Here is a 23,255-nt window from a genome sequence, read left to right on the forward strand (position 1 = left end):
CTGAAAGTCACATTTTTCAGCATCAATGCAGAGGTCATAGGTTAAAGTTCAAGAAGTGGAATTTTACAATAACTTGAACTAAAGAAGGAAAGAAAAGATGTTTGTTATGTGACACTCTGACAGCTCATCCATCACTCTGGTGCAAGATATACAGTGGCTTCAGAAGGTATTCAGATCCTTTCACTTCATGCACACTTAAACTGGTAAAATTCAACTTTTTTCCATAACTGATAATGACAAAGAAAACATTTTTCAAAAAGTTTCCTAAATGTTCTTAAAATTAAAAAACTGAAATCTGTCATTTCAATTATTCAGACTCCAAGTTGTTGTCAAACAAAATGATTCAGAATTTTCTAGCTATAATAAAGCATGCAAACAGAAAAAAAACAGTGGGCCCAGAATGGATCCTTGAGGGACACCACAATTAAAATACACAACTGAGGACCATTACAACAGGAGAGGTGAGTGTGACCAGCCCAGGTTTCTAGATGGTGCAGGAGAACGGAGTGATCAATCCTGTCAAGAGCAGCACCCAAATCTAAAAGACCTTGGACTGAGCAGTCACCTCTATCAGCTGTTAAAAGGAGGTCATTAGTGACGTCACACATGATGTCAGTGCTACACAGTATGCATGATATTTAAAGTATGTTTCCTCAAATATTTACGCTGATTTAACGTCAACCATCAAGAAGAAATTATTCTTTAAAACATTGAGATGCTGGCATTAAAGCAGGACGTTAACAAGATACACAACATGTTCTGTCTCAGGAACACACGGAGAAAATTTAATCAAAGAAATGTGCATTTGGACTCAAAGATGGACTGATTAAAATTTAGTGGCAAAAAAATCGAGTATTCATTCACTTAAAATGTTGACATTTTCCACGTCAAAGGTCAGCTTCAGTCTGACATCACGTGGAGACTGTGTCCATTCACATTTGGTTGGAAAGGGGGGGTGGGGGGGTGCTCACCTTGACGCTGGGAATTGTACAAATCTTTTTAGTTTAGTAGTTTTAGTAATCTAATTAGTTGACTGTTTTTTGCTTCTCCCAATTAACTTACACAACTACAGCTTGATTGATCAGTGGAGGCAGTAATGGTTGTATGATAAAGAAATACATCATCTATAAAACGGTATAATGAACTTAGGAGCATGTTGGGCATGATATTTTGACCCATGACCTCAGTATATCTCCAGAGTCTGCTACCTGCCCTGTCGGTTAATGATCTTCCTGTAGTTCCGTTCATTACTGGAAGTGTGGCCTTTTGATTCATTCGATCCTGCTCTCATCTCTCCGTGTTCTGCTCCAGTGAGCAAGGTGCAAACATATCAATAACCCCAGAGGGGGAAATATTACCCACAGCCGGAGCACATTTTACAATGTGAGTCATAAAACTCCTCCGGGGAACTGAAAGTGCTTATGGCAGCTGTTTAAATTCAGAAATATTTACAGTACACTACAGCTCTCAATGAATGGAGCCGTATTGATCCGTGACTCCGTTCATTCAAAACATTTTTACACGCCTCCGATTCATCAAATTGGCGTGACCTATAGCTGCGGGAGCGCGAGCGCAGAGGGATCCACGCTCCGGAGGATATAAATACAGGGGAGGGATCACAGCCGAGAACCTTTCGCTCTCTCATCCTCTCTGCAGGACACCGGGCTCACAGGATCCCCACCATGAAAGTGAGTACAATTCAGGATTTTCTTTTCTTGTTCTCTTCCTTCTAGTAAATCTTTCTCTACAGGTAGGCTAGAAGAGGTGATATAAAGACACCCTTTCTATGTTAAACCGTGGAGATCGTTTTCCTCTGAAATGCAATTAACAAAATACGATTTAGATTTTTAAAACTAACATTTTTTGCTGCTATTTTAAAGTGTAGCCAAAGCTTTTTCGGCATTTTACGCATCATGTAACCAATGACGAACACATTTTCCCCTAAACAGGATTCTTTTTTACCTTAATAACTATAAAACACTACTTAAAAGTAAACTTTCAAACGTACTTCATTCATTTAAAGCTTGGTGAGCGGACTCCTGATGTGCGCGACCTGCGCTTAAACCGCTGATTACGCACGGAAATGCACGTGTCCGGTTAAGTCTTCTCTGTGAGGGATGCTGGGGCGTTAAAAGTTAACTTTTTAACCCTCTATTGTTTTTCTCTCACAGGGTTTGAAGACCATCACAATAACTTATGTACTCACTCTTTTACTGCTGGCTTCCTTTATCTCTCACTCGTGGAGCGCACCGAAGGTAGCTGATTTATTTCTCCCTCTCCATCTATTGACAAATAATTTTTACTCCATAACTGCAGAAAAGGAGTTAAAATCTGATTGCTTACAGAAGGACAGGATCACTAAAACAATCCTCTTTAATGATTGTCTTGTTTCTTCATGTCAGAGCTCTTTCCAGCGGAGAAACTGGACCCCGCAGGCCATGCTGTACCTGAAAGGCACTCGTATGTATTTACCTGATTTACTGATTAAGCACTTTTTATAGAGACAAAAAGCTTTCCACTTTAAACAGAACATACAACACTATGAATTAAATCATCGTATGAATGAGTAGAGACACACGTATCATACTAATAGTATTCTTTGTTAATCAGCACAAACAAGGCAGAGTTTGTATTAATTTACAGAAACTCTTTTATTGTGAAAATCTACTTTAGTAACTTAAGTAACTACAAGACAACTACAAGTTTAGCTTTAATAAGTCCTCACCTATTTCTTTACAAAAAAAACATTTTATTATTTATTATTTTATTGACGTTTTATTGTAAATATTTTCAGCGTAGGGAACTTTGCCTTTTTATTGCTTTGTGCTTTTTAGGTCACTCATGATCTACATTTTATATATGAAGATTTCTATCTACCGTGTTTTGCCATGATGATATGTTGATTTGTTTCTGTGCGTGATGTCAGTCTGCACAGCGCCCTGACTAGTCCATGTTTAAGATGGTCCCTCCTATAGTCTTATTTAAAAAAAACTGATGAAGGTTTCTTTACCAAACGTATTAGATGCATGATGTTTTTATCCTGTTTGCTTCCAGAGGGACGAAGGTTCATCTCAGAGGACCGGAAAGAAGGAGACGTCTATGACACATTACACTTAGGTACAACAAACATCAGTGAACTAAATAGTTTGAGAATATTAACCTCTGTTAGTTTTCTTTGTTTTATAGGAATTAGTTTTATGAAACAGTCTTAAAGTTGGAAGATGGATAATCTGTGATTTGCACCTTTTGCTTGTCTGGGATAATCTGTGTTTCCTTTTTGTTCCCTGTAAGGAAAAATCTGTCTTTGATGTTAGTTCCCTACAGAGATAATCTGTTTGGTGTTTGTTCCCTGTTAGAGATAATCTGCGTTAAATTTGTTCCCTGTTAGAGATAATCTGTTTGGTGTTTGTTCCCTGTTGGAAATAATATAGCTGGGTTTTTGTTCCCTGGTAGAGATAATCTGCGTTCTGTGTTTGTTCCCTGTAAGGAAAAATCTGTCTTTGAAGTTAGTTCCCTACAGAGATAATCTGTTTGGTGTTTGTTCCCTGTTAGAGATAATCTGCGTTAAATTTGTTCCCTGTTAGAGATAATCTGTTTGGTGTTTGTTCCCTGTTGGAAATAATATAGCTAGGTTTTTGTTCCCTGTTAGAGATAATCTGTGTTTGTTCCCTGTTAGACATAATCTGCGTTACATTTGTTCCCTATGAGAGATAATCTGTTTGTTGTTAGTTCCCTGTTAGAGATAATCTGTTTGGTGTTTGTTCCCTGTCAGAGACCCGCAGTCAGAACACAGAGAAGCTGAGTGTGGACCAGGCAGCGACCGTCTTGCTGAACTTCCTGCAGCAGGCCAGAGAGGGAGGTGAGGCCAACATCTGGTCCGGCTGACACACAGCAGCCTGAGATGTGCATAAGGTCATACCCTGATTGTATCAATTAAACTCTTTTATTTATCTGCCAATTTATTTATTTATTATTTCCTGGTGAAGTATTTTGTAACCTGTTCTTTGAAAAGTGGTATTTTAATAAGTTTATGCTTCTATTGCTTTGGGGCTGGGGTTTAAATTTAGAAGCCAGGGGAGACAATGAAGTTAAAGGAAAGACATAAGTAAACGACTAACTCTGTGTTTGACTTCAGACTTGATATTTTAGTTTCTTAGTTTAAATAAAATGTTCTCTCTCTGTCGTCTAGTCGATGAAAACCCAGACGAGGTGTATTTCCAGGAGCTGCCGGTGTGGAAGAGGGAATATTTCTGACTCATGTTTGTGAAGCTGTGAGACGAAAGCTTCTCTGGTTTATGAATGGAAGGTTTCGTCTTCAGCGGTTTTGTAAATAAGAATTCTCTGAATAAGTTTGAAATGTGATGTTTTAATAAAAAGAGTTTGAATTCATAGCAAGATTCAGGTCTTCATTTGTTTGTCTTTCTCTACGATCATGTTATTATTGATAAGGCATCAATGTCAAAGCAGGATGATACTGTTGAAGTTGATGGAGCTCATTTTGAAATCTTTGTAAAGGACTCCCAACTAATACGTATTTTTGATCTGAATTAAACTGCTGATTATTTTGTCCGTTAATTGATTATTGGTTTTTGAAAAATTGTTGAAATAGCAAGAGATGTTTGTCACAATGACCCAAAGGCCGAAGCTCGTCAAAACCTCTTAATCATCACGAAAACATTCAAAGGAAAAGAAGCTAATCCAAGCGCCAGGAAATCTGCTCATTCATTTTCAGTCAATCGACTAACTGACCGTTTCAGCTGTATTATGTATAAACTGTTGGTTGGTTTCAGTTGTAACAAAACATCCGATTGTATGAACTCTTTCTCTGTAAAATCTGAGTTTGTAAATAGACTAAAGCTGTTTTCTCACACAATCACAAAGGAGAAAGGCTAGAAGTGCTCACCATTTTCATATCCCGACAAGTCTCTCAGTCATATGTCATCCTTGTCCAATATTCTACACAGAAATACGAAGAGCACAAATGTAGCAGAACAAACGTAGAAGTCATTACCTTCAGACAGCTCGTTAGAACCTGCATTTATATTCAGGTAAAGAAAATAACAGTGGTCCAAGACCGGAGCCCTGGGGAACTTCAGAACAGGAGTCTGGGTTTTGCGATGGACTTTTTTAATTTTTCACAAACTTTTGAGGAACTTTTAGTGTAACAGAAGAGGAAGTACAGTAAGTAACAGCAGGAGAAGGAGGTTGTTTTATTCTCTGAGGCAGCTCTGAGCGAACAGCAGCTTCAGTTTCCCGACTCCCCCGGCTGCTTCTTCTTGCCCTCGGGCACGGCACCCAGCACAAAGGGAGACTTGATGTTCATCCGGTCTCTCTCAGCCTCCTCGTCTTCATCATAGGGTTCGTCGTCATCATCGTCCTCCACGTCGCTGTGGTGGGGGGTGGAATGGATGGAGGCGGAGGGGGAGGGGGGCACCGAGTAGGGTCGGGGGTACCGGAATCCATCCGTCTGTGGAGACAAAGATTATTGTAAAATATGATGCTTTATGTTATTGTTATTATTTCTAGCAGACATTTTATTATCCAACTTAATCAGCTGCTCCAGCTGTATCGAAGACTTATCATGGTGCGTTCAAGTGCTGATAGGAAGCTAGGAGATTAAAGAATCCAGACTTATCTGGACCTTTTTTAGTTCTTTTTATCCCTTCCATTATCTTTGTACTTCCCTTCTTTCTTTCTCTCCCCTCTGGCCTTCATTCCTCTTCAAACACTTCCTTCTCTCATTTTCTTTGTTTGTTCTTTGCTCACTTCCTGCCTTCCTCACCTTCTACATCGTTTCCCCTGTTTCCCCTCCTTTCTGTCTCACTCTCCTTCCCCTTTTCTCTCTCCCCCTCCCTTCTTTTCCAGTTTCATCCCCTTCTGTCCATTTTTCTTTTTCCTTCCTTTATTCCTTCATAATTCTTCCTTTATCTTCCTTCCTTCCCTTTCCCTTCTTTCCATTATTCCTTAACCACCTTTATTTGCTTAATTTCCTTCTTCCACCCACTTCTCCGTCCTTTTTTCCATATCCTCTTGTTTTCTTTCACTCCCTTCTTCATTCAATTTTCCCTCTCTCTTTCCTTCCTTCCTTTTATCCTAATCCCCTACTTCCTTCCCCTATTCATTACACCGTCCGTCTTTCCTTCCTTGCTTCCTGTTTCATAGCACTTCAAGGCCGTGTCAATCATCCAAATGTTAGTCTGTCAATTAAAGCAGATGGAGGTTAAATCCCACAGTTTCCTCTGAGTGTCAGACAGCAGAGTTCTCGTGCTCATGCATGTGCAGCTTCGTTCCACTACAACACACTGAAGGTTGATAACAACACGAAGGTCAGTCAGGCTGTTGCTCACTTTTTCCATCCTTGGTTTTTTATATTGTTCTTACGCACAGTGTGCCTTACACATGTGAGGGGCAGTCACACCTCCACACAGTGAGTTTGGTGAGGGCCTCATCAGTGCAGGTCAGGTGTGTTTGTGTGTGTGTGTGTGTGTGTGTCTGCTTGTCCCTGTGTAAGACCAGGAGTGTGAAGCTTATATACACCGATGGGCTCCAGCGCTCTGTGCTGACTCATCATCTCAGCGTCAGAGGTAGAGAGAGGTTCAGTGTTCGCTCTTGTTGTGTAGGAAGCTGTCTGTGTGACCTGCTCACCAGCTCTAGTTTCTCTCAGAGTTGGTTGCTGCTGCGTCCGTCTTTTCTAACCCTTGTGTTTGTCGTCTGAGGCACGCCTGGTGGCCTCTGTGTTTTGGATTAGCAGTGTTTCTGCCTGAGAGTTTATTTTCTAGTCATCAGCTGTGATATTGTTCTCCTTATAGAATCGTTATATAGTGAAGGACGCTTGTTGTTATCCCCTCAAATCGCTTGTGATAATCTTGAGATACCCCCCGGTCCACAAAAGCGTCCCACCTCCAATCATCCTAACAATACGCTGTCACACTGATGGCTCTGCAGCCCTGGGGTGTGTTCATGTCCCCTGGTTTCCTCCTGCAGTGTTCCTCACCTTCAGAGGGGCCATGGGGTCCATCTTGAACTTGTCTGGGAAAGCTCGGCTCAGTGTGAGATGACGGGTGTTTATGTAGAACTGCAAACCAGAAATCAGCAGAGATTTACATCAACAACCGAACACTTCACTTCATTTTTAAAGCATCGAGATTATTTTAGATCATCGAGGGGGGTTAGACACTCCTCAGAACTTCTGTCCCAAACAAACATCCGTTCCAAACAAAGTACTCCTAACTGTGTTCATGCATGCAGACAAGTTCAGTGATAAATAATTTCATATTAAACAGGTGTTTGTTTGTGGTGCAGCAGAAACCGACCCGTCCCAGGTATCTCCAGTCCAGCAGCTCAGACAGCCTCTCAGTTCGGTTCCTCTGGATGATCCGCTGACGCCGAGACTGCTGACAGAAACTGAACATGAACTGGGTCAGCTGGTTACAGGAGTCGTCAGCCGAACGGTACCGCCGGTCCACAATGTAGATACCTGATCAAGACAGAGAAGAGGACAATGTGGATCAATGTAACTCCTCAAAATGTGGCATACAAGGTGTGTGTGTGTGTGTGTGTGTGTGTGTGTGTGTGTGTGTGTGTGTGTGTGTGTGTGTGTGTTGTGTGTGCGGTGTGTGTGTGTGTGTGTGTGTGTGTGTGTGTGTGTGTGTGTGTGTGTGTGTGTGTGTGTGTCGTGATCACACCATAGGCAGCAGGGTCGGACACGTGTTCCTCCATGAAGCAGCCGAACCCGGACAGGTTGGTAGTCACACTGGGGATGCCCATCACAGTGCACTCACCTGCAGAAGTTCAAACAGTCGAGATTGATTGTTAACCACTCTGAAGGTGCTCATAAGGTTAAACCCATTGTTGCCCCGTGTGGCTACTGTGTGTTACAACTACAGGGCCATTGCAGGAAAACATTTATGTGTGTTAACCACAGACTGTATAAAAAGATGGCCGACATGACAGCTCCCTAAAGTGAAGCCAATCCCTCTCTGTCGCCCCCTGCTGACTGGCTGCAGTATAGCTCATAAAGCCCGCCTCCTCCATGTTAACAGATGGGACATGAGTCAAACTATAAAATCAAAATACACGTCAAATACATTTTTCTCAAACATGGTTTCTGTCATTATAGTTAGTTCTTATCATGCTGATTTATGTCACAGTGTTCATTTTACTCACAAGTTTACTTTTAGTTAGTTATTTGATGCTATAAAAAGGGGGTGTGGCCTCATGATTGACAGCTCTGTGGACAAATGGGGCTCCTGCAGCGTTCTGTTCCCGAGTAGCAGAGTAGAGGAGGAACGGCGAGAGGAGACGTAACTAACACTAACACTACAGTCATTGAACTTTCCATCAGCGTGAATATCTGCTTCAGACCGACACAAGAAGCTGTTCTGCTGCAGACTGAGCCCACCTGAGGGCTCCAACACGCCAAGGACACCTGAGGGCTCCAACACGCCAAGGACACCTGAGGGCTCCAACACGCCAAGGACACCTGAGGGCTCCAACACGCCAAGGCCACAAGGTAAAGGTGTGTTTTAGAGGAAGGGGCGGGACATCAATACTGCAGCTCCACCAGCCGATCTCTGCTGCACACACTCTGGATACAGATGAGCAGGATGGCCGCGCCCGCTCCGGGGGGGTTCAGGCTTCTTTTTGTACGAGAGGAGGAGGAGACGCATCGGCCATCTTTATATACAGTCAGTGATGTAGACGCATGTTTGTGTGCATACTAAAGGTTACCAGGTGTGTATCCCCACGGTTCATAGTAGGAGGGAAACACTCCGAGGTTACAGCCACGGACAAAGTCCTCATAGTCCATCGGCAGCAGAGGACTGGTGGAGGACAGGAACTCAGGGTGGAAGATGATCTGACATGGGGACCATAAACAGGAAGACATTTGATATCAAGTAGAAACATGAGGTTCTGGAAGTAAAAAAATCACCACTGTAAGTTATAAAAATGTCCTCGGCTACAGAATGTCATAATGAATGTTTTATTAACTTCAATTTGCAATGAATTGTAATCTGAGCGGACAAATCTGAATGTGCTGGTGATCCCCTTTACCTTTAAGCTATTTCCATTAACCAGACACTCCTTAATTACATAATAAAAAATAAAGTCTTTCTCGTTCAGTCAAAGACTGTGCTTCATTATCACCAGGCACCAGGTCTCTCACAAACGTACACGAAACAAGAACACAACGGGGATTTTGTTGTCTACCTTGACGCGGTCGTTCCTGGCGTTGAAGAGGCCGATGCGTCTGACGTTGGACAGGATGGGATCTGTTGCATCGTCCAGCATGTTGTGAGTGGTCACAGGAGGGAGGCTGTGTCTCTGTGTATCAGTTTATGAATAAGGGTTAGGGTCAGTTTGATGATCTTAAAATGTGACAGTAAAGCCAAAGCAGAAGTGCTTTAAACCTGCATTCTCTCTAATGTGATCCTATAGAAGTCTATGAGAACATGCTCCTCCTCCTCTCCTGATGTATTCCCTCAGTAAACATGTTCCTAATGACTTTATGGTCTCAGTCTCTAGTTTCAAGTCTCCTTCAACACAGCATGATGTTCATTTAGTCACTGATGCTCCCACTGAGAGTCACACAGACCAGGAAGAGGGGAGGGGTTAGGGCGGGGCTACCTGTGATTGACTTGGCACGTTTTTTTAGCCTGTTTTTCACTTGCAGAAAATTTGCATCCCAATTTAAATCACAGCTACTGGTCATTATGGATGCACCTTGCTAACTTAGCTAGTGCTAGCAATAACAATGCCAAACTCGAGGCTTCTAAACGGAAATGAATCCAGATTAAATTTGCTTCATCATAATGACAAACATTTAAAGGGATGATATCCTGATGAGACGTTTTTAAACTTTCGGTTTTGAACTTTGTTAAATTGATCTTCACTTTTTTTGTTTCTTTGGAGCAAATCAATTTTCCCCCTCAGAGACAATAAAGTCCATAATGATCAATCAATACACGTTCGTTACGTCAGGATTCAAGATTGAAACATGTGACAAACCGAACTCCTCTGGACAGATATTGAGTGTACGTTTGGTTCTTTGGCGTGTCAGCTGAACTCCTATAATGTTTACATTCACACACTACATGTCGCGCACACACACACACACACACACACACACACACACACACACACACACACACACACACACACACACACACACACACACACACACAAACACACACACACACCAGAGGCAGTGGAGTGAGGAGAACTGACATAATGAGTGTTTTGATTCAGCGGTGTTCGACTGGTAACCTTTCAGTCTGTGATTCTGAGAAGTATTGATCAGTGCAGGCGTTAGCTAAACATCAGGCTAATGATATGTGATCACTGACGCACACGCACACTACTAACACATCATAAATGAACCGTTATTCTTTTTTCCACCTGTCCCATAGCTTAGTGTCAGCTCCTTAAAGGAACAGTACATTTAAGAGAGAGGGGCTAAACCTGAGAATCATTCATGTTGTGAAGAACAAAAAGCTAGCAATCGCTACATCTCCAGTTAATAAAGTGCACAACAGGTTGTGTACACTCTTCGTACACAAGTAGAATACAGTTGAGATAAGGTGAGTAAAGTTTAATATAAATTATAACAAAGTTTGGGTTTAATTGGGGCAGTCATATCAAAGTTATTTACAAGAAACTGAACTATAATAACTGATTCAAACTACAGTTTTTCCAGGAAATTACAATTTAACACAAAAAAATAATGTGCACATATTTCTTCATGAGGTAAAACCCTAAAAGTCTGAAACCCCCATAAAGCCATGTTTGAATTAACATTACAGTGAAATGTCCAAAAACTAAACTGTTGAAGTAACAAGCCGAACATGACGGACACACAAATCACACGGATGTTAAACTGTTTACAGAGCATCAAGTGACTCTTAAATATCTGTCAATTATGTTTTTTTAATGTTTAATAAATATATATATTGATAACCCTGAGAGCACCCTGATGAACCACACACTTGATATTAAAGATGGATGTACCCTTTGCAACCCTTGGAGTCGCCCCCTGCGTCCACTTCTACTACAGTCAGTGTTTAAACCCTGTATATCTGTGCTCATGTCCTGTCAGTGCTGCAGCCTGAAAGGCCTGAAAGATGCAATGCAAGTTGTGATGATTTGACACATCCACTTCCGATTATCGGCCGGGCCGATTATCGGCGCCGATATTTGGCATTTTGACGCATATCAGCATCGGCCTTTTTTTATTTTTATTTTTTATTTTTAAAAAATGTTTTATTTATTTATTTTAAGAGTTCATTTCTTTGCAAATTTTATATAACTTTGTTTTATTTAATTAATAAAACTTCAGGAAGTTATTTATTTATTTATTTAAATTTTCAGTGAACTTTATAAGAGATGCTGCTGACCCTGGGAACTACCTGCACTTTTTGTTTGTTTGTTTAATAAACATATGCTTAAAGGCATTTAAACAAAGTTAAGTGTTGGAGTTTGTATTATTCACAATTTTAACTTTTACTGCAAATGAATATCGGCTCCAAATATCGGTTATCGGCCTCCTTGACTACTAATAATCGGTATCGGCCCTGAAAAAACCATATCGGTCTATCTCTAATTGTGATGTATCATTTTATAATTTGTTATCGGGGCCACGTATCGTGTATCAGATCGGATATTGTGAGTTGAGTAGCGCTGACACACTTCAGTAACAGAGCCTCTGGTTGGTGGAATGTTTGGAACACAGTGAGGAGTGTCGATTTATCATCATGAATTCACCGTTTAGAGTCTCCATGAAAACACTGGAGTTCAAGGCCGGATCGGGAAGCTCATGAGAGAGAGACGATCACATCAGAGGCGAGTTAGAAACAACTATTCTTAACTAATATAGACAACAACAACTAACTTCACTGACATTAACGACAATGAAAGTGTGTATTTTTATTGTATAAAGTCCCTTCACTGATTCAAGTGAGGTCTGTGGACCGTCCACAATATTGAGGACATCGTTAAAGTTAAAAAATCATGGAGTAGAAACATTTGCAGAATTTTCCAGAAACAAAGCTTCTTGATTGTCAATATAATTTGTGTAAACCGACTCTGTCACAGCAGAAACCTGAATATCTGCTCTGTGCACCAGTCAGAGACTTCTCTGTGTGTCGTCAACTTCGTGGAATAAACGAGGCTGTAATGGAAAAGTGGGGGTGGGAGGGAAACGAGGAGGGCTGCTCATGGAGAGTGACAAAGAGAGAAATAATCCCAACAGCACTTCCTCCAATCGCCGATCAGGTCGAGTCTGCATTCAATCACCCTCCACACACTCGCAGTCAATAACACTCGCCCTCCATTTCCCAGCCAATATTGACGTTGGCATAAATTCATCTAATTGAAAAGAAGACCTTTTTATAATCACTTGGCGTGTAACACGGAGCTGGACCATACATCATCTCGACACAGCCGTGCTAACTGACCCGAGCTCTGAGGAAGAGGAAGGTAATTCACCCTCACACGTTCATTCATGCTCTCCGTTCAGGGGAATCCCCCTCAGGAGCTCTCGTATCTCCAGCAGAGACCATCGCTCACACCGATCGCTCCATCCATTCATAAAACAACCAGCAGAAGATATTAATGTGCTGCTAGAGATTAATCTTTACAGCGTTTCTGTTTTTCTCTCTGTGGCTATTTTTACACTGCGACTGTGTGATACGGGAGCAGCTTAAAGCTGCAGGAGCCCTGATGTACAAACGTTAGTTATTGTACTTTGTGTATAAGCATCTGAAAATCTGCATGTTTTAAACATTTACCAAAGTATGGTTATTTTGAACTACCCACTGTGATTAACATGTATTATTCCAAATTATGGAATTATACAGATGTTCGGAGAACAAGAATAAGGACCAGTAGAATCGTTAACTAAACAGAATCATCTTTTTGCACCAGCATCAGGAGAAAGAGACTCGAGATGGATGAAAGGATTGACAAACAGTAAAATCAAAGCACTGGTTTGTTTCCTGCAAACGGACGAATAAATCCTTTCACCATATCTACACGGTGGCCATTTTGTTTCTGTCACACTCAGGCTGTCACAATAGGGTACTGCTGTATAGCAGGTTGTCAGTGGTATAACTGAAGAGTATTTGACAGTTGTTATCATTTCAACACTTCCTGATAAATGTAGCAAAAATCTGAAGAGAAATCGGGTCACATGTCAAAGTAAAACAACATGTTAGACAGCTCATTAGCTGTGTTTAGCTAAGAGCTAATGCTAGCAATCAAGCACATTGCAATAGCTAACATTATGTTAGCTGTAATCTTTTATGTTATCTAGCAATTTTAGCCTTCCCTCATGGTAAATGGACTGCAATCCACTCTAAGCGCTTTTACACTACATGTCACATTCACTCATTCACACACTGATGGCAGAGGCTGCTATGTAAAGTGCCCAACTGTCAGTCAGTACTATTCCCATTCATACTCGATGGTTCTGCCTCCAGGAGGCAATTTGGGGTTCAGTGTCTCGCCCAAGGACACTTCGACGTGTGACTGTAGCAGTCAGGGATCGAAACAGTAATATGAGCTTTCAAGGTATCAAGTAGGCTGTTTTAACTTAACATATGGCCCAATGTCCCTCCAGATTTTCAGTGTTCTGGCGCTGATCAATCTAGAAGCAGCAAATTAATACCAGTTGTCACAAACTCTAAACTGATACAAATAAACACCTGAAAACAGGTACGACATTATAGGAGCCTTTGAGCTTCCCTGCCTGACCGTGATGTCAGAGGAAAATGGCAGCCGTGTCAGTATGGTGGATTACCTGTGTGGCGTAGATGGCTCTCTTCATAATGGTGAAGTCGTCTCGGTCCAGGATGGAGTTCATGTCGGGGATCTCCCCTCTAAGGACAAAGTGAAAAACACCCAACATAAAACAGGCACGGTCTCCACTCATCACAGAGGACCAGCGCGGGAGCCATTTTTAAAGTGGAAAAATCAATAAAGCTGTGGTTCAGTTACAGTGTCCAGCACTTACTTTAACAGAGCCTCATACAGGTTCTTGCCAAACTTCTCCTTCACACTGTGAGCTGTGTCCCTGTGAAGGCAAAGAAAACCCTCTTTAGACTCACACGTGTCGCCCTGAACAATTCACCACATGACATGAAAACACTACGACACATGAACCTGTTATAAGGATGGAATCAGCGGCCTTGAGTTTGACAGACTTTGCTGTGGGTCGAGGTTCTATATTAACATCTGGAAGCTCAAGAAGCTGGTACCAGTGGCATCCCCAACCATAAGTGGTTTATATGACTGCTTCCTGATTATGGCAGGGCTTGTTTTAGGCCCAACACCTTCTTGGTTTTGGGTTTTGGAGAGATAAAGGACATGGTTAAACCAAATGTTGACGGACGGTAGGAAATGGACTGCCAAACGTTTTTCTGAAAGGTTTTCCTGTATCACACATTTGTTTCTTGTAGACAGCAGTCAATATGTGCATGACCCCAATGCTAGCATGTTTCAGATGTGGACAGTGCCCTGGTGCAGAAGCTCAGAGGCCAGCAGATCCGATTGTGGTTGAACTAGGCGTATGGTGATCACATTTTCAAACCCTCAGACTTGGACAGGAAAGTTTATCGCAGGTTCATGCATGCAAACATGGATACTATTATTCAAGGAGCACAGACATTTTTATCAGGATGGGGGACAATTATTTTGGAGATTAGCACATCGAGCAAGTGCACTTTTCAAGACATTGGACACCACGAACAGGGCACATTCATCTTCCAGTTTGTTTCCGTCGATATGTGCTCTCTCTTACCAAACCTTCCAAACCTAACCCTTACCTCACCACGACCCGAACCTCGAGCACAGTGACCAATACACGAAACAGTATCTGACGACTCTCTATAAAGTCAGGAGTATGCCTCCTGGATCGCTTTAGGCAAGACTAACTTTCTCTTAGGCATGTCAGCTGACTGTAGTACTGATTCTCAGAGTGGACGTAGGTTATAAGTCTTTATATGATGTAATCTGATGTCGGTATGATGTTGGTATTGAACCGTTATGTAAACCACATACCAGAGCTGTTTGCGTACCGCCTGCCCTTTCAGAGACTCCACATTGAAGTTGTTGGTTTTAGCTGGCATGATGAAGAAAACGACAACAGTCACGTCGTTTCTGTGGAGCTGTGGACACAGAACAAAACAAACAGCTGTAAGTAAAAGATCGACTTCTTCCTTCTTCACTGTGTGACGACCTGGACTCCCTGGGCAGCCCTGTGCGAGTCACACTTTCTACTGTTGTGCTCAGGATGGGTCTTGGTCTGGACACCAGTCTGAAGACTGAATTTGCACCTTATTGATAATCTTTTCATTGCCGACATGTTTGCACTCTTTCCTTATTGTACTGCTACAACAATTTGTCCAAGGAAAAATAAAATGCCGCCTCATCTAAACAGGTCTTACATCTTTTACTTTTTGCTACCTTTACACATCTACTGCACACAGCTGGTGCAACTGAATGCAGAGGACTACCCGACCTTACCCGTAGAAGGTAGTTGAGTCTGGACAGTGATTCAAGGAAAATATCAGCTCCCTTGTTGGAGAACTCGTAGCGTCCGGCAATGAAGAAGAAGAGAGTTTTCTCCAGGTTGAAGTCCAGGTGACTGCGAGAAGGATAAGAATTCAAGTTTAAAGGGAACGGTCCAGTGAAGAAAGGCCCGTCTTAAAGATCCAGTAATCAGACATTCATTAACATTAATAGATCAGTACAACATTCATAAGCTCCACCCACCCATAGAAGTGACCTCTGACAAACTCCTGGATTCGGGCCTTGCTGGTGGCGTGCAGGTTCTGAAACTCGTGCACGGCAGAGAACTTCTTCACATTCAGACCGTTGGGAGTCACCACATCTGAAACACCACACAACAATGAGAGAGCTCCGGTGAACACTAGGATCATTGATAAGTTTGCCCGAGGTGGAGGCTTCATCCTCTGGGGAATGAACTCTAATCCGGCCGGTAGGTTTGTAGATATCTTGATTTAATCAGACACTTTGTTCCACATGCACAGACCGACTGAACACCATCGAGCTTAAAACAAACACATAAACTCGATGTGGAGTAGACAGTACTGTCTCCGTCACTTATTGGTTTGTCAGTTACCATATTTAAGATCAAAGTTTGGCATTTTAGCCAAAACAAATTGGTTTTTTTAAACCATATTTGGAGAAAGCAAAGCAAGAGCTAAGTTAGCAGCTAATGCCAGCACTCGCTTGGTGAAGGAACTTACAGACAGACATTAGTTTGACACCAGTTTCGTCGTCACCTGCTGGCCATCAGAAATAATAGAAGTCATGTCCTTATGTGCCTCTCTCTGAGGCTACGTCCGTTCCTTATTCTCAGTCTGTGGCTAAACTCATCGGCAGCAGTGACACGCTTCCCCACCTGGCTTCCTGTGCAGCATGTGGTGTGCTTCCACAGCGGTGATCTGGGAGACCGTGGTGAAGACGTGAGCACAGTGGACCGCTGCTCTCTCCAGACAGTAACGATGGTAGATCTGTCTCTCACCGGCCTCCTTGTCAATGTCGAACTAAAACACACAAAGGGGAAACTTAATATGGTGGATGCCATGTTTGATGTTCTGAGCTATGGTAAATGTACATGAAAACGTGTTAACAACTTCATGGTCTGCCTTCATGTAAATAATCATAATCATGCATCAAAGGTGAGAAAAATATACCATTGTCTCTTCATGGTGCTGATCTGTCAGCAGTTTCTCTTTGGTCCTCCATTTCTACGGAGAATTGTTTTCTATTAATGTTCCGTAAGTTTCCCCGCGACCTAACCATGGCCTCACAATCCCTCCGTACCTTTACGTCTAGGTAAAGTTCTTAACCAAATAAATATTGAATCCACTGCATTAAAACCCAACTGGTTTAAAATGCTGTAAACTCCTCAGAAGAAACATCATCTCTGAAGCCGTATGACATAACATGCTGTTCTACTTTGATCTCTACTCAGGACCCGAGTTGTTCACTTCCTGTCCTTGTGCCGTTCCGACCCGAGTGATACCCTGCTCCCTGTGGACTCGTCTGCCAGTTCCGACTCATCCCCTGGTTTTGACCCTTGCCTTCTTAACCGTAAGCCTTGTGTTCATTGCATTTTTTCCATCCATCCATCCATCCATGTGATGTGGATTATTTAAAGTCATTTATAGGTTTATATCCTTGTGCATAAAGAGGCCGTGCCCACCTCCATTAATGTGTTTGTTTCCATGTTTTTACGAGTGTGTTGAGTCGTATTCTAACATGATTTAATATCGCACAAGCAGTTAAACCACTTAAAAGAGTTCATAAAGCTGAAAATGCAGATGAAGTTCCTCTGCAGGTAACAAACACCTTGTCTGTCAATGATTCAGGTGAGTGGCCTTTAGCTGCACGCTGACCTTTAGGACGTGAGTGTGGAACCAATTACAAACAGCGCACTGACCCGTCCACACACAGCTCAGCATCACTCATGATGCTCTGAGTGGATGGAAAAGACGGCGGTTTCTGGGCTCAACCTTTGAATGTGCAAATGATTATGAGGGATATGAATGTAAGTTTTGTTTGTGGTTGTTTGTATGAGAGTTCTTCATGCAGAATCATTTGTTTGATATGGATTTGCTTTGAGTGAACAAGCAGCAACTCAAGACTTTGAGTTGCATTCGATTTTTTAGTTGGAGGTCTGAAATGTCAGCACAACTTAAAAGCTCATTACACAAGATTTGAATCGAAGTCTACATCATGCAGGATTAACCTTATTGACCTCTCACCTTGTCCAGGTTGTTGTAGAAGTCGGCGTTCCCAGCGCACAGGTATCGCCCAAGCAGGGTGGCGTGTGTGGTGAAGATGGTTGCCATCGGGATTTTGCGAGCGCGCGAGAGAATCAGGCCTGCACCCGCCTGCCACTCGTGGAAGTGAGCGATGACATTTGGTGTGTCTCCCAGCTCGTCCGTTAGCTGAGAGACAAAAGATGAGAGAAAGTTTAAAATGACACATTTTAAGATCACATTGTTTCTAACTTATAGCTGCTCTAATCAAAGCAGGAGTTTAAAGGTTTAAATTTAAAGACTTGACTGATGAAGCACCGACCTCTTTGAAGAACCAGGCGATCAGAGAGCCCAGGATGAGCGAGTCGTTGGCCTCCCTGTCGTTGAAGGGCAGGCCGATGTTGCAGGTCTGCCACAGGTCTCCCTTCCAGCGGTCCAGGTTCCAGGCAGCAGAGCCCACGTCGAACAGGATCACATACGGGCTGCCCTCGATCAGCCAGCGACCGAAGTGAACCTGCAGCAACGACAGCCGGGGAAGAACAATTACAGAAAGCTGTTTTCTAAATCAAATCCCAGTGTGATGTAAAAACACGCTGTCAGAGCTCATGAAGCTGCTGACTGATGGCTGGTAACAGATTTAGAATCAGTTTTCAGTGTCTTTATTTAAGCAGTAGAAGAAGAAATGACTACATACAGAAGTTCCTATAGTTCTACTTTTGAAATTCTACACAAGAAAAAGAGAAGTTTCTTCACAAGTAGAAGTTTTTTCTACATTTCTAAAGACATTACTGTCAATCTGAGCATCTCCCTGTAACTGAGCCTAATAATACTATATACTGCAAATGCAAAGGCTCTCATCAGCGGGCCAGAGGCTCAGTCACCATGTGTTACCTCATTCAGAGAGAGAGAGAGACTTACAGACATTTATTTACATGAAACAGGTCGAGATTGTTGCTTTAAAAAACAAAATGCAGTTTCCAGCAGAACATGTATCTGGCTTTCTGTATTCTGTGTCGCTGTGTTAAAAAGTATATTGATTGCAGCTTCAGGTTGCATGTGCCTGGCATCATTCCTGATCCATTCTCTGGATGTAGTGAATAAAAAAGGTCTCTGAAGTACCTGTGCACAGAGAGTTAACATTTGTTACGACTCAAGTGGTTCCAGATTTCATTTTCGCTGACCAATCAGCCGCCTGTAACGTATTAAATGGTGTTCAGCTTCTCTGGTGTGTGAGCAGCATCTAGTGGCCAATGGTTGGTGGTAAGAGATGAACAGCATCAGTGAGAAAACACACAGTATTCTCTCTGTCTCAAACACTCACACACTCTCTGTCCCACCTGGCAGCCGTTGTGGATGAGGGCGTCCATGGCCTTCCTGATGGCGGGGTTCGGCGGCTCGCAGCCCTCCACCTGCGTCTTAAAGTTGTGGTCGTAGTACGGCCCCATCATGAAGTAGTTCTCCCCCCACTCGTCCACCGTGATCTTAGCTTTGGTCTGAATCACCGTGTAGATCCCTCCAACTGCAGGGACACACACACACAGGGGGACATATATGAAGGTCAAAGGTCAGATGGTCAAAAAGGCAGACAAATCAAGACCGAACTAAAAACAGCTCTATGGAGGATCATTCATGCAGAATAAATATGATTGTTTCTCTTCTAAAATTCTGCTGTTTTGTGACATAAACAAACACAGACTGAATTTTGTGAAAGTCTGAACACGTGGAGCTGTTTCCCCCCCGCCCGTCATTTGGCAGCAGAAAGACAAATATTGATATGAAGGAGCAGAAACAGTCAGTGAGCTCATAATGACGTCTGTACTGCATCACAGAGCTGCTGTTATATAAGAGCTGAGTGCAGAGAAACAGCAGAGCGACCGATAACCTCTGACCTGTTTGACGATCACGTCGGGCTGCACAGAAGACAAATATCCAAAACTGTGCTCACATGTTTGTGAAGAGACGACGGATTAAACATGCAGATCTTTACAGATCGACAGGGCAGAAAGAGACGCTGCCCTAAAGACGCTTCTTAAACTTCTGTGTTCCATTTCCTTTCATCTTGACGTGTGTGGAGACTCACTCAGGCTGGGCATTAGTCAGCACCTCCACACACGTGACATCGTGTAGTAGATGTGCTAAAGGGGCGGGCGTTGCTCTGTGCCAACACAGCACAGCGTCACCATGGGTGAACATCACAGTGCTCAGCCTGCAGGAACCACCGTGACCACTGGAAGCAAATACAGAGCACACTTCATCACCGGCTCCTGCCTACCTGAACGCCCTCATCCAGGTCGACACTCCCTCCCGCCCACTACGCTCTGCCAATGAAAGGTGCCTGGTGCTCGCATCACAACAAGTCGACTAGACTCTTCTCCTCTGTCGTCCCCCCGTTGGTGGAATGAGTTACGAAATGCTTCTTTATGGCCTGTGTGTTACGGCCTGTGTGTTGCCCCTGTGCACTACCTGTCAGCACCTGTGTCCCATCTCACTTGCAGCTGTCGTTCCCTCCTGTCTTGATGGTTAGTGTTGCACTGACCCTCAGGTGTATGTTGCTTTGGACAAAAGCCTGCTAAATGAAATTGTAACACTGTGACACTTTTGGGATTAAATCAATTCAGTCCATAATGTTAGCGACACTGACGCGGCTGGTTATTTACTGTTCATCAACCATATGCAGTTTTATTTTGTATCTTGCTAGCATAGGTTAGCTTAGCTTTTTGAAACAAGAAACAGTAGCTAAGACTCGTTCTATTTACTGGAGTAGTGAGGAACATGTTCATTGCATTAGAAGCTTATAGGATGGTGATGATTGTTTCAGGTAGGCCTATTAGTCAGACACCTTGTAGGGAATGATTGCATAGCTATACAGCACAGAACCTCACTTTCAACATACAACTTAATGTTATAACAACAGACTGTATAAAAAGATGGAGCTCCCCAAACCCTCTCTGTCGCCCCCTGCTGACTGGCTGCAGTATAGCTCATAAAGCCCGCCTCCTCCATGTTAACAGATGGGACATGAGTCAAACTATAAAATCAAAATACTGATTTATGTCCGAGTGCATTTTTCTTACAAGTTTACTTTTAATTAGTTATTTGATGCTATAAAAAGGGGGTGTGGCCTCATGATTGACAGCTCTGTGGACAAATGGGGCTCCTGCGGCGTTCTGTTCCCGAGTAGCAGAGTAGAGGAGGAACGGCGAGAGGAGACGTAACTAACACTAACACTACAGTCAGTGAACTTTCCATCAGCGTGAATATCTGCTTCAGACCGACACAAGAAGCTGTTCTGCTGCAGACTGAGCCCACCTGAGGGCTCCAACACGCCAAGGACACAAGGTAAAGGTGTGTGTCGGGTAGAGGAAGGGGCGGGGCATCAATACTGCGGCTCCACCAGCCGATCTCTACACACTCTGGACACAGATGAGCAGGATGGCCGCGCCCGCCTCCGGGGTCTTTTGGCTTTAAATAAGTACTTGATGAGAGCAGATGGAGATGCGTCGGCCATCTTTATAAACAGTGGTTAAAACTTTTTTTTTTCAGCTGTAGTAACAACAAGGAGGCAGAACTCATCACAGCTCCCAAAGTACAGAGATCATGACCTCAGCACCTGCTGCACTTTGGTCTGAGCTGTCTGAGCTTCAAGGCTGGAATCCCCCGATAGTCCCAGTCAGACCACTGCACCGGGAGGACACCATTTTTAGTGAATGATTGCTGGAAATATTATCCACTATACAGAGTGAATTATTCTGAACCCAAGAGTTAAATAACGGCGGTTAAAGATACTCTGCTTCCTGCAGACAGCATTCATATTTCTATGCTTATAAAGGATGGAACAGCCACCCTCGTCCAGGTGTTCATTGGTCCAGTCTGTTGACCCTAAATTTTAATTTGATCCTTTGATGTCATTATTGTGACACGTTAGCATCAGCAGGCTAACACAGCCAGAGCCTGTCAGCACTTATCTGCAGTTTAATGTTTAGCTCTTCAGAGGCAGCAGGCTGCACTTCAATATTTGCTCTCTCAGGGGCAAAGAGGCAAAGTTTTACACAAAGTGATTTCACCAACACCAGCCGATTTAGAAACGTGAGATTAGTATATATATATATATATATATATATATATTTATATATATATTATGATGAAATGTTCTGCAGGGAAACATTTTCAATCAGAAAACTACAGAAGAAGTTGATCGGTGTCGTCCCTTCATTGTGGCTGATCTGAACATGGAGCAGGCATTCAGTTCAGTTTAAGAGCTACATATTCTGTGGTTGAACTAACTCTCACCTTGTGGGTGCATCTATTCAAACATGCAACTCCTTTGAGAAGTGAAGCATCGTTACCTTTGTTGGTGACCTCCCAGGCCACCTCGAACAGCAGCAGGTCCTCCACAGGCAGCTCGTCCTCCTCCCAGGACGGCAGCAGCCCGCTCAGGGAGGTCATGGACAGGGAGCGAGACAGCGGCATCTCAGAGCGTCTGCAGGTCCGACAGACAGAATCTAAAAACTGTGACAGAGTCTGAAGAGAAAAACCCTCACAGGCCTGCAGGTCCTGCACGAGGCGGGGACAGGCCTACAAACAGGACAAGATAAAAGAGCCTGCACCCCGCCTACTGAGGCTGACCTCCAGCCTGCAGGAGGGGATGTTTACCACACACACACACGCAGGGTTAAAGGTTTGATGAACTGTGATTGTGAAATGTGGATGAATGAAAGCAGGTCTGAGCACGAGGACGAACGAGGCGCAGTGCCAGAACTTTCTGCAGGGAGGTTTTTAACATCATTACTGTGATGTAGGCAGATTTCCTTTGGTGCTTTTTTAACGATGATCATTTTTTATATTGTTTGCCTTCATTGTATTATGACCGAAAGTGTAAATTAACCATAAAGTTACATTTAGAGAGAGAAGCAGGCACATGGTGCGCTTCTGACCACAGCACCAGGCCAGGAAGAGATGATTACAGTGTGTTTTATGGTACACTCTGCAGCCCCATGGAGCCCTCTGGCTTTACAACAATGCGGTGCAACAATGTGCACAAGAGCGTGCCTGAATTAAAATGTCCATCACAAGAAACATACTGTGGAAAACTGGAAATACTGAATAAAATCAAGCAAAATCAGAAGATATGAAAACATCATCAGCACATTTTTAATCCCACAGCAGCACACGAGCAGTTTATCTAAATGTTACGTTTCCCCAGAAACAAACCCTGGAGGTCAGGGGTCACGGTATGGGAAACTAACTAAACATTTCAAAGCAAAGTGGGCCCTTTTGAAAGATGGCGCTGGGAATTAAACTCCCCACGGATTCTATCAACATGATAGACGAACAAAAAGCGTGGACCCAAAACAAAAGGTTATGTAGTGGGAGCTACTGGACAGGTGGACAGGTGGAAGCAAGAAGAAAACCTCTTTAAACACTCAATTCAAACTTTCACTCAGGAGAGGAAACACAGAAACAGAAACA

General features: G+C 43.0%; 2 protein-coding genes across 3 annotated transcripts; one reads left to right on the forward strand and one right to left on the reverse strand.

Moving 5' to 3' along the window:
- The first annotated feature begins 1,682 nt into the window (after nucleotides 1–1,682).
- spx (spexin hormone) lies at nucleotides 1,683–4,254 on the forward strand. The gene is made up of 6 exons (XM_069670837.1): nucleotides 1,683–1,688; nucleotides 2,172–2,255; nucleotides 2,403–2,460; nucleotides 3,055–3,117; nucleotides 3,773–3,859; nucleotides 4,190–4,254. The coding sequence occupies exons 1-6, from the start codon at nucleotides 1,683–1,685 to the stop codon at nucleotides 4,252–4,254; spliced, it is 363 nt and encodes a 120-aa protein (XP_069526938.1).
- A 917-nt stretch (nucleotides 4,255–5,171) lies between these two features.
- On the reverse strand, nucleotides 5,172–22,262 carry gys2 (glycogen synthase 2). 2 transcript variants are annotated; one of them, XM_069671193.1, is made up of 16 exons: nucleotides 22,133–22,262; nucleotides 19,124–19,305; nucleotides 18,109–18,300; nucleotides 17,790–17,975; nucleotides 16,421–16,565; nucleotides 15,769–15,886; nucleotides 15,520–15,640; nucleotides 15,055–15,161; nucleotides 14,009–14,068; nucleotides 13,796–13,874; nucleotides 9,211–9,324; nucleotides 8,731–8,857; nucleotides 7,686–7,781; nucleotides 7,314–7,477; nucleotides 6,995–7,075; nucleotides 5,172–5,467 (listed from the first exon to the last, which is right to left on the reverse strand). In XM_069671193.1, exons 1-16 carry the CDS (start codon nucleotides 22,254–22,256, stop codon nucleotides 5,246–5,248), a joined length of 2,118 nt encoding a protein of 705 aa, XP_069527294.1. In that variant the 5' UTR covers nucleotides 22,257–22,262; the 3' UTR covers nucleotides 5,172–5,245. The 2 variants fall into 2 exon arrangements, with proteins under 2 accessions (XP_069527294.1, XP_069527293.1); XM_069671192.1 differs by lacking the exon at nucleotides 18,109–18,300 and having other exon boundaries at nucleotides 22,133–22,256.
- Nucleotides 22,263–23,255: the final 993 nt, after the last annotated feature.

This window comes from Semicossyphus pulcher, unplaced genomic scaffold (genome assembly GCF_022749685.1).
Source record: "Semicossyphus pulcher isolate SPU_LCO1_2020_fin unplaced genomic scaffold, fSemPul1.0.p SCAF_20, whole genome shotgun sequence".
In the NCBI taxonomy this organism is placed as follows: Eukaryota; Metazoa; Chordata; class Actinopteri; order Labriformes; family Labridae; genus Semicossyphus; species Semicossyphus pulcher.